Source organism: Ciconia boyciana, chromosome 2 (assembly GCF_034638445.1).
Source record: "Ciconia boyciana chromosome 2, ASM3463844v1, whole genome shotgun sequence".
Taxonomy (NCBI): Eukaryota; Metazoa; Chordata; class Aves; order Ciconiiformes; family Ciconiidae; genus Ciconia; species Ciconia boyciana.
Window position 1 is genome coordinate 110,589,491 of NC_132935.1, and position 14,320 is coordinate 110,603,810.

Genomic DNA, 14,320 nt, shown 5'->3' on the forward strand with positions numbered 1-14,320 from the left:
ATATAGCATAATCTGGCTTGAAGTTGAGCAAATAAATGTTTCTTTAAATAACTTCTTTAATGATCTTAATATCTTTCATTTAAACTCAGATGATCCTTAGAAAATTCAATGTACCATCATTAAAATTTTTAGAAAAGCTATTTTGTCTCAGACCCAGCAGTTTTGACATACAACCCCAGATAGCTGATTTAAAATGCATGCATCTACGTCCTCATTCTTTATCAAATTACCTGACACTTACTTTTTAGCAGACCACATCAACTTTATTCTCTTCAACTCTTACAAACACACATATAACATATAAATTAAACAAACACAAATCCTCTGTTGATTTCTAGAAACTTGCTTTAAAATTGTCTGTTGTTCTCAGTGTCTGGCCTTGGCTCTCCTACTCTGGGTTCTCATCCCTTTCTAAACTGAAAATTATAAAGTGCAACACTGCACTGACAGTGAGCCATGAAAGTAGGATAATTTGAAATGAATTGTGTATTTCCACACATCCAAAGTTTTAGACAGTTATTTAACCTTTAAGATTCATTTTAGTAAAATCACCGACTTTGCATAATTTCCAGTGGATAAATTGGGTAATAATTTTACCTGCTTGGAAAAATGTTAGTCACAGAAATATCTCCTAAAATAAGCAGTTCTCAGCTTAGCAAAGGGTCTACGTTTGCTTTTTGCAAGAAAAAAAAAAAAAGATTTTACTTTGCTATTTCAGGATTACTTAACTGTTATAAAATCCCACGTTCCACACACTTTAATGTGCTATGCTAAAAGTCTTTGCCTTCACCAGGCTCAAAATTTCATCATTTATACTTATAGTGACCTAGATCCCAGATATTTTTCTAAACCCACCACCCAGTGGATGAGATGGTTAAACTACAGCACAAAATAACTTCTGCCATAGTGTGGAAAACTGTTTTTCATCTTTGGATCAAATTCTGCAACAGCTCCTTTTTATTTGGCAAAACGTTTTATATCCCAGAATCTCTTTCTGTAAGGCTAAGCAGAGAAATTCTATGGTATTACATTACAGCTAACATTACATTTTGAAGAGGGATTTTCACTGCAGCAAAGTAAGTCTTGCTCATTAGGGCTTTTGAAACTTTCAGTCAGCATTCCCATTCTCACATGGCTTGCTAAAACTCAAGGATTCATGTTTCCATCTAGTGGCTTTGAGCAGAATTAGAAGCAATCCGTTAACAACAAAGTAGATTTTTTTTCGTACTAAAAGATGGTCATTGTCATTAATGGTTATGTTTGAAAATTAAAAAAAATTGTTCTGGAATTGTACCTGGAAAAGAGGACTATTCCCTCCATATAACCATTAACTGAACATGGAAAGAAAACAGAATTAATGCGTGGCCACCAAGTCTCCTGTGAAAAGAACAGCTGTGGTTACTGCATTTCAGCATGTGATAGACTTGCACTGACTGGGGGAGAAGGTTACTCTGAGGACTCTTCATATCCAATGTGTCCTTCCTTATAGCAGTCCTGGAAATCCATAAGAAAATCTAAGCAGAGCACATTCTTTGTCTGCCTTCATTAAAATAAAATTGTTACCTGTTTGCAAAAAAAGGCTAAATGAGATTTCATGGGGAATGACCATCTGTTTCTGTTCTGCAGAAAATGTGCGTACTTCAGAGTAGATGGTCATTAAATACAAGACAGAAACAATTCAGTCTAGAACCTCCCAAGCACTCTCTTCCAGCTGAATGGCCTAATCCCTAAGTTGTAGTAAGGCTCTGCATTTTATATTCTTTGTCTAGTTTCATTTATTTTGTACTCTTGGATATAAAGGAATGTATCTTCAACAAAAGGAGCAGAAAATAATTCCCTCCAAAACAAATACAACCTGTTTCAAGGAGATTCTTTTCAAAGATACAGACTCAAAGTCTTTAGAATTTAAAATTGTGTTGAACTAAAATTCTCAAGAGAAAAAAATCCAAAATGTACATTCTATGCAGGGAAGGCAGGGCAGTACTTTCCACACAACTGGAAAACAGGGAGAAATAAGCCTCCCTCATTGTGTGAGTTTTCTTTCTGGAATTACTACCTAAAATAAATCACTCATCAGAATTAGTTAACTAGGATTTTAATAAAAGAATAAACTATTGCCATAGCACAAATCCATGTATTAGCAAAATTGCACATACTAAAAATGGTCTCTAAATTCTGCTCAACTCTCAGAATACTAGCGTGTCCTAGCTTGAGTAGAAATACTTAGAATATCTATGAAATGCTGAGAAAAAGGTAAACTACATGGCTGGGGAAAATGACATCATGTCAGATCAAGGAATGAGGAGGGAAGAAGGAGTAAACTGCAGGAACAGCTGGTCTTCACAATTTTTATAGCCGTGATATAATTAATGAGTCTACAGAAAGACCAAACAAGCAGTGCTAGTAAGGTCTGCTTTTGAAGCAGAGGAAATACATATACTGTCAATGAAACATACACAAGAACTTGCAATTTGTGTAGCCTCTACAGTTCTTAAAGAATGTCAAATCCAGACCAGAAGATAATTCCATGCTTTTGCATTACCATGGAAGTACTCCAATATCTATTACATGGATCATCAAGACAGGCACACATAATAATATACACCTGTATTGAATAAATACTCATTTTAAGTCTCTAAATCTCTTCACTTGAAAAGCCACAAATGCGCTATGGACTAGAGTCTGTATAAAATTTTGCCTTTCAGTAGTTTTCCTATACCTGGCTTTTTACCAATATTTCCAAAACAATGATTGGGGGAAAAATAAGAGTACACAATTGCAAATGACTGAATTTGGTACAACCTTCTCCCGCCCACCCCCCTTCTTTTTTTGGGGGAATAATATTTAGTAAGTTATTTTCAAAATTAATATAACGAACAGACACATAGGCAGGCTTAACAAAGAGGCTCTCTTTTCAAAAGTATAGATGCCATAATAAACATTTACTAGCACTTGACAAGTTCTGTGCAGTTTTTTAATGCACAGTTTATAGAGTTCATCAATAAAAATAGCTCATAACAAAATCTTTCATCTCATGAATGTATAGTATAACATTGATCTAAAAGATACAAACAAGCAAGTAACAAAACGCACTATCATTAAAGTATTTCCAATACCAACAGCTAGGAGGCATGCATTAACTGGGTATCATCAACTTAAATCTCACTATTTTATCTTCATTTAAGAAAAATTAAACTTCTAATCTGGAAACTCCCCTAACATTTCATTCTTTCAGCTGACTGCAGATACTTGTAAATACGAAAGAAAAAGAAAAATTTACAGTTTTGTAACCAATATTATATAGGATATATATTTACCATATAAAAGTTGACTGTTCTTTAGGAACTGGATGCATACATTTCCTGGCTTTCGCACTACAAAATATTTTTCCCCACAGATGATTTGTAACTTTTATGTCATGTTTATAAAACAAAACCAAACCAAACTTCATGCATTTTAAAGAACCTTTCTTACACATTGTAGTTACTCTTCAGTGAGAAAACATCGTTCACTCTGGTTTATGTGCTTGCAACACAAAAAAGTAGTACTACAAAATACAATTAAGTGATCTTTTGATTTTAAACTTTTGAATCTGATGTAATTTTAAAAAGTAATACTTGATATTAAATTTCAAGATAAAGAGATGTCAGTATAAAAGGTCTGGGCCATCATGCAGCACTTCGAATCCTTCCCAGTTTCATGCTTGTTATTTCAGAAGCAATAACAAATAGTGCATTTATGGCAGAAGTATCAGGTCCAAAGACTGAATTTCTATTGCTATTAAAAAAAGAAAAGAAATCAGAAGTATAAAAACTAATGCATGGATAGAAAGTTAGTGATTAAGAAACAAGGAACAGAAGTCTGCCCACTTTTAATAACTGCAAAAGATGAAAACTGACTTTTAGCAAGAATTTTTTACAATCCTCTTACTGGCATTTGAAATAAAGCTTTTGAAAAATACGCTGTAAAATTTCTTAATTGTTTATTAATGAATGTTTTGAAAAACTAGATTAGGCATTCCAGGTTTTTTAAGGTGTTGACAATCTATTTTACAGCTGCATAGAAGTTGCACAGTTTGTATGAAAAATATGTAGTTTTCAGTGTTAATAATACAGACAACTATAAAACAGTAGAGTATCACACACAGTCTGCAAGTTTCTTTCTTTCTTCGAATTGTTTGTCTACTGCAAGTGACAGAGCCTGAAGAAACATTGTCATTGTAACACTGGGGGACTGAAAATCAGAGAACATTTTGTTAGACACACTACAGCAATAGGAATACATAATATTTTACATACAAATCACAGTATTTAAGAGAAATATTTGACTTCCATGTTACAAAATTTTCAAAATGCTAGAAAACATAAAACTGCAGGTTTATTTTAAACCACTAGCATAGTCAAAGTCAAGCTATGCAAAGTCTTTTACTGTGGATTTGCTTCAAAAAAGGTTTTTAACAAATGAGTATTATTTATAAAGTGGCAGAGGGTTTTCTTTCAGCAAGAAATTATCAGAGAACCAATATCAATGTTCTGTCACAACATTTAATTAAAAGTAGAATGCTGTTGGACAGGTCAATCCCACCCATCGTCTTCAACCTCATTTTAAATTATGGGCAGTTTCAGTCTACAAAGCTGAAGAAACAGTGCAATTTAGATTAAAAGGGGAGTTTAGGCCCAATCTCTTAGTTCAGGCAGTGTCCAAATGTCTTCCCATCTGTCTTAAAACCAAACCAAAATATAATGAATAGAATAAACTTACTTGAACATAAAGTGCATGTGCTAGGAAAGGAAGTTTTCTCAGGACCCGGCCACTAAGACCTTCACTTCTTCTGTAGTAAAACAGAGACAAGTGCTGCTTAAATGCTAAATACCCACTCTTAAAAGAAGACCTTTCCTTTTTCTGTTTCTCCCATAAACTGGTCTAAAAAAACTAAAATCACAACTCAGCAGGTCACTTGCAGCACTATTAGCAGAAGCAGGAAGTGAACAGACAACTTCAGCCTATGGGAGGCTATACAGCACAGAAAAGCAAGCAAGGGTACAGAAATAGCATAGCCACATTTGCCTGCCAAAGCTTACATCATGCCCTTCACATCACTGTGCCGTATCTCATGAATTTGGGGGAATGTCTACACTGAAAGGGTATGGTACAGACACAACCTTCCATCCACTCTTGGAAGGACTTGAAAAATTTGTTTTGAAGGCTGGACTTCACAGCTACTGCTTATCTCCTCCTTCCCACCATTTACACACAGCTTCCTTTACGTCACCTACTCGATATATGCTGCCATCTCCTCCAAGCACCACTCTGTTTATGCAGAACCCAAGCCTCTATGCCTGGAAAACCTTACGTGCTTTGACTCCACTCCTCACTGGTTAAGACTGCATACTTCAGGAACAGAAGGAAAACACACTTTCCTGACTTTATTAATGTTATTTTATTTTGTTCCATAGGGACCAGCGCTTTGGAAAAAAATATTGCTTGATACTGTGAATATCATTTTTGTTGTTTCAAGAATTGTTATGCTGCAGTGAAAGACTCTTTGCTCCACTACCATACTCAGGAAATTGTAACACTCTCCATTTACACTTCACTCTTTTCCCCTTTGCTTCTGTCCACTTATATCTCAATGCTAAAAACTGACTTAGTAGATTACAAGGCATTCCAAGACACTTTCTTAGCAGGAACTAAGGCCAATGCTATTTCTGCTAAACTGCATTACAATTCACAATATCCACTGAAACTTATCCAGCCAGCAGTTTGTCGAGAGGACTGCAAAGGGCAAAGAAGAAACCAGAAGCAGTACTAAGCCAAATTCGAGACTAAGAAATGTTGGCAAATCCTGATTGCTTCCACTTTTTGTCCCCTGAAAGGTTTTGCACTAACCATAACAGAAAAAAAATGAGATGTTTCAGAACTCTAGCTGTTATGAAATTCAATTACTTTTATACATCATTCCACAACCCATTATATATATATACATACATATGTACATACATATATATATATATAAAAATTTAGAATTTCAGACTCTTACCTTGAGATTTCTTTTAGTACAAGGCTTAACCTTGACACATTATTTTCTACGAAGCCTATCATCTCTAGCTCTCTGAGTGTCAGGAGCTGCTGTCGAGGATATATTATTTGACACTAGAAAGAAGAGTTATACGCTGTTGTATGAAAAACTTAAATACATTCAAAATTAAATTCTACAGTAAGAGTGGAAATACAGAGAAGGAATGAAATTTGTGTATTTCTGTTATTTAGGAAGTATGATTAAAAGGTCATATTTATGAAAATAGGACATTTTATAGTCTTGCTTTCAAAATATTACCTTCATCAGTTCTTCCAAGCAAGAAAGATATATTCTAAATATTGCTGCAGTGGATGGAGGTCCAATGTATTGCTTTATGTCAGCCCTGTCTACAAAGGCCATGTCAATTTTCTCCGTAATATTTGAAGTAGTCAGGATAACTACATTGGGATACCTTCAAGATAAAAGCAGATTTTTAGGTCACATGTACAAGAATTATCTCCTTTGGTGACTGGCAAATTGATACCTTCCTTCTTATGACTCAAGCCATTTCATGCAATAAGCAGTCACATCACTCTTGTCAGCCAGCAATTACATTAAATGATCTGAACCTCTTGGCCAGTTATCACCAATCTATTTCAATGCATAGTCTCTTTCTTTCAGCTGTTTCTCAAGTGTCCATAGTTTTTCTACCCTATTTTAGAAGTGATATACATTAACTATCTAGAGCCTACTGGCATAGTTTCTGCCACAAAAAAACAGATTACGAAAAGAAGACTCGTAAATTTGAACCTTTAATCTACACGTTTTCCATTTCAATTCAGTAGAAAGTATAGTTTAACTGGCAATGTGACACTTTCTCACCACAGATGACATTAGAGTGAGCTTGAAAGAGAAGTAATATCTCCTTGCTCTAAGAAATATTGAAAGAACATTCTTAACCATGGCTATTTTTAGATGAAGGCTGTAAACTTTTACATATGGATAAGTCACCTTCAATTAGCCACAAGACAAGGCCAAATACTAGGGCACCTTTCTTTCTGTGAACAGAACCAAGTATGCCCAAAAAGGGGAGGGAAGTGGCAGGAATAAAAGAAGAGATGGTATGCTGCACTAAATCCAGCATGCAAAGCAGACCAAGCATCATTAACGATTGCTTCTAAGCCATGTGTTGTGCAAGTCTGCTTTAGACTGACATCCAGAAGCTGTAAATAATGAATGAATTCTTCATTGATCTTATCCTTGTCTCTCCAAGCAGATGTCATAACCATCTGTCCTTATCTCTCCCTAGCTTTAAAGGAAGTATACCATCTGTAGATTTGATTGGTCACTCAGTTACATGCAAAATATTCTGTTGGATTACTCCTATTTCTTTTCACAATTAGCACCGTTGACAACGAATAGTTCACTAACCAATTTGGTTTAGTATTCCAAGTAAGAATTAAGATTTAGCAGGAATCCTGAAATTGTCAATTACCTTTTGCTGTTGCAATAATATGAGTTTACCTTTTAATCTGATCTATTTGTGTCAGTACAGCGTTCACCACACGAAGAGCATCTGAAGGCTCTGTGCCTGCCTTGAAGGCACTGCGGGCTGCTGTGAGGCTTTCCACCTACAAAAAAACAAACCAACTAACCAAACAAACCAAAAACCAACAACAACAAAAAAATCACCAAACACCAAAAAAACCCCGAAAAGATCGCACATTTGGAGTGCTGGCAGCAAGCAAATAACCCAGACAATACACCTTCAGATCCTTGTGTCTGGTATCTAAAACTTCATCTTCAAAATCTTTTGTTAAGTAGGAATTTACAGGGAGAGAGAAAGGAATGTCAAGGAAGCAAAGTATAGTGAGTGAAATTCCTGTTTAGACACCAGAATGGAGGCTGTTTTTCATTTTAATTAAATTTCGGGGGCGGCGGGGACACACACACACACCAGAATAATGAATACAATGAATTTAGAATGAGCTTCCCCATAGGAACTCCAATATAAAAAAGCTAATAAGGTACATACTTAATAAGTTGCTTATGTATGTAAGTTGGAAGAGAATCTAGACAGTGAACTGAACCATAATGATGCTTTTTAGAGCTTTACAACATATGTAAGAGCACAATTAATACAAATCTAGGCTACTTTGAAGTTTAAAACAATACTCCACTTGTAAACACACAGCAGCAAGGGAAGTTCCACCAAGAAGGCTTTGCTTCATTTTCAGCTGGAATTTGCCTGCTAAATCATACTGTATTCCTCCCAAATCTCTCAAATCTGCAGCAGTCAAGCTTAAAATTCACTCTTCTGCTTCTGGTATGTAACTTACAAAAAAGCATAAATATGCTTTTATTGTTCTTTATGTGACTGTTATCACAGTTCCCTCCCATCAATTTACTTTCTGCTAAATTTTATGTACATCAAGGCTATTAGAATCATACCTCATCAATCAGTACAAATACAAGAGCATCTTTGTCATCAATTAACTCTTGAAGCTTCTGGAACATCTTGGTTACAAGCTTGCCACTCTAGAAAGACACCATATGCATATGTTTAACTATTTCCTTATCACACAACTTTCCAAGCCTTACCATTTTTAAAGATGGAAATACCTGGTTTTTAAAGTAACTTTCTAATATAGCTTCTATTTAAGTGTTCTCAAATACATTAATTATTCTGAGTAATCTTCAGTGCACACACTTATTTTATGAAACAAGTTCAACAGAAACAGCGTAATTTCTAAAACACAAAGTCTACTTAATTAGCTACATCAATACATACCTCAGAAAACCATTTAGAGAAAAGGCTATGGCTGTTTATCTCAATTAACTGTCCATACCTATACCTAAAGTATGAAGGGAAAAAGAAGAAGTATCAACTCTACTGTAAATAAAAGTCAGTGATATCATTAACTTCTGTAAGTCTCATTTCCTCTACTTCAACCCTGGAATTCTGTGAATTCGTACTTTAAATTACTTACTTTTCAAAACATAATACCTCTTTTAATCGTCATTTCCAGAAACATGTCTCAGTAGAATTCTTTATATTAAATTGAATCAGAATTCCTTCATTAGAACAGGTGCCATTTAAATATATTTTAAGTAACAGTTACCATGCTAATGGCCTCATTCTTCTGTTCATGTACGATTTTGTCCAGTATAGCAAGAATACACATAAAAGCATGAAGCTTATTTACTTAGCTCTGCACAGATATCCTTAGGACAAAATATCTCAACAACACATTATACAGCCCATGTTTATCATAAATTCAGCTTGGGCCAGAGTCAGGTCACTCCAATAATTAGACATTATTTATGTTACACCTAGTATTTTATATAACTTTTTTTTTTTAAATATAAATTTGTTAAGTTCCTATGAAGTTTAAGGCTAACCCTTATTACTTGTCTGATATACAGACTGACCTCTGCAGACTGTGGCATTCAGGCAATCCAAGTACAAAATAAATTGGTTACAAAATCACTACCTATTAAAAACAGGCTTTCTTGAACAGGAAAATACAAATAGCAGGCTCAATACTCTGTGATCCTTTGCCCTTTATCATTCATTAATGTACAATGTGAGCACAAACAATTTACTATATTGCCACTGGAATTTGTTTTCCATACCTGGGCATAAATAATTACACATTTTAAAAGGCATTAAAATATCCTAACCAGTCTCTCTATCAGATCAATTTTATTGCTAGCCAGGTGCACTATAAAAGAACTATGAACATTAGCAGTTGGCACCAGTTACTTGAAATCACATATAAAATATCTTTGGGCTACTGAAAAAGAACAACTAACAATAGTAAACTAAAGTGAAAAATTTCCAAAAATGATCACCTGTACGACAGTCGAATTGTCAGCTTCTGAGCCAATGCTTTACAGAGAGAGGTTTTCCCAGTTCCAGGAGGGCCTGGTTTGAAATTAAATCCATACATTACACAGAATCTGCATCAGATTGTTAATGACATTTAACATCTTTTTAACTACTGTATTTCATTACAGCACTAACTGTAGAATAAAAACACAGCAGACAATGATTGTGAACACCAGGGTATTTTGAGAAGATTGCTTACTCTGCTACAGTCCTAGAGTTCAGCTTTGAATTCACATCATTTTCAATTATTAGTACAGTTAGTGTAATACTTTGTATGCAGACACCATAAAGTTAAAATACTCAGACGCCACAGAAGCAAAGTGTATCACCTTAGCAGGGCTTATGCTTATTAGCATTCTCAAAAATCAGTGCTATACTTAAACTTATATCTTCCTGAAACATACTCTTCTAACATGCAAAACAGAAACACATCATGCCCAGTTTGATCAGCTGTCCACTTTCCCAGAAATCTCTACCTTGGGGCAACCCAGAGCACCTTAGGAAGTATGCTCTGGGGCAAACCTTTTGGATCTGGCTTGACACCCTATGAAAAAGCCCGAGACTTTCTCCAAACAGACAAGTACAAGCATAGTTAAACACACTATGAATGTATGAAAGATGATGGGTGGGTGCTAAACAAACTGATAACATCAAGCAGATGACAGTACTTTCATTCAAAGCCAGTACTGCCATTTTAGCATAAATGTATTTTGCACTACAAAAGTTGTAGATTTCCCAGTATTAACTTCTTTGTGATCAGAATAATGAGCTCATTACTAAAATTAAATATCTATCATAAATATATTGTTAACAGCCTGAAATAGCTTTCCAAAGAAAAACATCCTGCAGCTTCTAAACTGATAGTTAAAACTTAAGTATAATCAACACTCATAACAAACATTTCCACTATGACCTTTTATTTTTGAATACCACTCTTGATGACAAAACTGTAATTAATCAATAGCAAGCTGAATTTTGCAAGAAAATGGATTCAGTTGATGTTAATCTCGTTTATAGTATAAACTCCACAGTCAGCCAGGACTGACTGAAGATTATGGCTTCACCGAAATAGTAATAACTAAATTAGTGAGAGTACTGCCTTCATATTTGGCAGTAGAACACACAGTGTTAATAACACAACACACAGATTGATTTCCCAGTTTCCTCAAAAGCTTTTATAATGCCATAACTAACACATTTTTTAATACTGTGATAGAACTGTAACTAATATATGGCTCCTAATGACCTCAGAATCTGCATTATTTTTGCACTTTATACAAAAAATGCAATAATATCACTTAAAAATGAAAATTTAAAAAAACAACTATTGTCATTGCATTATAAATTTTAGAATTTAAATTCCTGCAAAACACAGTACATGTGAACACTGATTTGATTCTGACATTACATTTCATCTAAATTTGTATTATAGACAGAATACTTCTCTGCTGCTTTTGGATCATCTAATTTCACTACACAGAAGCACAATACAAGTTTTTCCAGAAGGAAAGTATAAACAGATGGCCAACGAATCTACTTGGTTTAAGACAATTCATTTTTACCATGCAGCAAAACAACTCTGTTCCACGATATCAGGTTGCTGTCAACATTTTTGTCAGAAAATAGTAATGTTGTCGTCACATAATCAAGTAACTAATTGAAGAGGAGAAAAAGAGACACACAAATTAGAGACATATCAGCAAATACAATTACAAATAGAAGCAATGTCCTAATTATGTCTATTGTGTACTCTTAACAAAAAAAAAATTGGGCTCATGTCTTTTAGTCATAGGCAAATTTTCTTTCTGCAAAAGGTTGGAAATTCATTTCCTTCCTGCCTTCAGGAAAAAGAATAGCATGTACTGGGCACAAATGGAGTTCCAGAACTTTTACATGAATAAATGAAATGCTTTAAGGAAGTGAAATTATTTTCATTTTCCATTGTCCCACTTACAGCATGTCTTTAAAACACAAGCTGCCCAAGCACAGAGGCAAAGACTCAAACTCCAGATCCTGTTTAGATGTTGTACAGCTATACATTTGTTCAGTTTGTTGTAGTCAACCCACCAAACAAAGCATGTCCTGTCACATTTTAGTTCCTTTCTACTGAAGCATTTGTATCAGGTACTGTAAGGAATTTGTAGATTGGTTATCCTTCCAAATAAGGGCAGTTGCATGTACATCCCTGAATGCCTGCTTCTAAAAATAATGCTACTTCATTTTAGAATTATCTAGAATTAGGAAGTAGAGAACTCTTTCAACAAAATGAATATGAACCTCAGGTGTGAATCTATACTGATTTTTACCTATAACAACACCTGATACCATATTATTTTCTGTTGCTGTTACCTGTAATGTGCTTTTGATCCATATGTGTTAATAGGACAATACAACAGTATTCCTGCAATATCTCATGCCCAAGATAGAAAATTACACAACAGCAAAAAAACCTGAACTTCATCCAGCATGTTTTTCAATACTATATCAACACTGACTACTATTTTGAAAATTCACAGCAACCATTTCAGTCTGTAGAACCCAATGTACCCAGCCAGTTCCAGTTTAAGGAACGAACATTCATCACAATTACTTTTACAGAAATTAAGTAGTTCTAGTTTTAGCCATTAAAAGCTACCACTTCTTTCTATCAACATACACTTACAGTCAACAGTGATAAACTTGCTGTTACTTAGTACATCAGTAAGTCTAATTAAATAGTCTTGTCATTTCACAGATGATTTGGAAAGCAATTCCATAAGTTAGACAAATGTTGATGTGTTAATTGATGTTTACCTTATAAATGAAGAAGTACAATCACTGGAATGTTTTGCTTTACTATGGATGGCTATAAAGACTTAAGTGAGAATACTGTATCTATGGTATTATAAACAAGCTAATGAATTAGTTATTTGTGTCCAAAAACTTCAGGTAGACGCATTTTTTTTTTTAACAAGCACGATAAGTGTCTTAATGAGTGCTGTCATAAGAGCAACTGAATTGAATCACTGGTGGTTTTTACTCACTTCACAATTACTAAATTTCAGATTTACACTATTACAGTTCTACAAGCTCTGGCAATTATCATCACAACCTTTGATGAAAGCACAGAATCTTCAAACTAGAAAATGACTCCATGGAACTGTTTTGTTTCTTCCAAATGTCTTACCAGCATTCAAGGGGGAGCGCTTGACTCTAGTCAAATCATTCAATGTGCATTTGTATGAACAGTAACACTGCTGGCTGACGATACTGCTAAACCAATGACTTGTCTAGCTGCTGCCAGAAACACACAGTTAAACTCCCATTCCCTTCCGCCTAGCCTGCACCCACCAATTCTGTTACATTACCTTTAGCTATGGTCACAGTGGACCAATTAATGGGACAAAACCAGGTGGAAATTAGCCCATCACACAATATGTTGAACACTTTTAGTGATTTAGTTTCCTCAGTTAGTTTACTGCAAGGTAACAAGGGTGCCAGTAGAAGAGAAGCACTGCAAGTAGAGCTGATAGCAACACACTTCTCTTTTAGTGATAGCAAGCCACCAAAATTGCCTTATCATTAAAAAAAACCCACACCAAAGACACAACAGATCTTTTGGGATCCTCACAATGGAGAAATAGAGAACTGATTTCAAAGAATGCTGCGTACGTTTTTTTTCTAAGCCTCTTTGAAGTTATTTTTTTCCACCAATTTTCTTCTCCCCTTCTAGAAAAACATGTAATTAATGAGCCTTAAAACAAGGTGCAGTATTTTAATAAAGTGAATTTCTACTCTGTTCTACAGAACATTCATTGTTTTCTTCACACAGGCTGATGAATATGTCTAAAGCAAAAGTGAAAATCTTCTGAGAAGTTTCAACTTGCTACCAAAACACCTCCAGCTGTTAAACTCCTGATTTCTGTAAAATAAGCCAATGCATATGAAGAAATTCTTTATAATTTGTGGCATGACCTCCATTTCACAGGGAAACTAAGATTTTTTGCAAAGCTGACTACACAGTAGTACATATTGATATACGTCTGAGATATGATGTTTAATCTCAAAACGTCATCTTTGCCTTGTTTTGTTAAGTGTACATCAGAGAAGTACGTAACTATCAAAAATTATACAGAGATTTTTTTGAGCTGGTGATTTCCAAATAACTTCTCCAAGGGATGCAGCAAACTTCAAACAGGCTACATTTCAACTCTTAACTTCTGCTCAAGCAATTTGAATTGTTATTAATTTTCAACTTACGTGTGATTTTACTTCAGCATCATATATAAGACTTTCCCAAAGGCCATGGAATTCAGCTGCAAAAGCAATACATTATATACCTGTTTAGGATAAATCAGTCTGGGAACTTGCAATTTACCATTGCAGCACAAAGCAGTTTTCAAATTATTCTCAACTAAAATTAAGGATTA

General features: G+C 34.7%; 1 protein-coding gene across 4 annotated transcripts in view; it reads right to left on the reverse strand.

The window, feature by feature from the left end:
- Positions 1-14,320, reverse strand: part of TRIP13 (thyroid hormone receptor interactor 13) — an 18,298-nt gene continuing 3,978 nt past the window's right edge. For 2 of the 4 annotated variants that reach the window (XM_072853526.1, XM_072853525.1), the window contains exons 5-14: positions 14,151-14,206; positions 11,474-11,564; positions 9,875-9,947; positions 8,811-8,874; positions 8,471-8,557; positions 7,544-7,650; positions 6,338-6,491; positions 6,041-6,153; positions 4,762-4,831; positions 11-4,233 (exon numbers count right to left, since the gene is read on the reverse strand). In XM_072853526.1, coding sequence (XP_072709627.1) covers positions 4,138-4,233; positions 4,762-4,831; positions 6,041-6,153; positions 6,338-6,491; positions 7,544-7,650; positions 8,471-8,557; positions 8,811-8,874; positions 9,875-9,947; positions 11,474-11,564; positions 14,151-14,206 — 911 coding nt within the window. In that variant the 3' untranslated portion in view covers positions 11-4,137. Of the gene's footprint in view, positions 4,234-4,761; positions 4,832-6,040; positions 6,154-6,337; positions 6,492-7,543; positions 7,651-8,470; positions 8,558-8,810; positions 8,875-9,874; positions 9,948-11,473; positions 11,565-14,150; positions 14,207-14,320 lie in introns of all 4 variants that reach the window. The other 2 variants (XM_072853524.1, XM_072853527.1) reach the window with 2 other exon arrangements.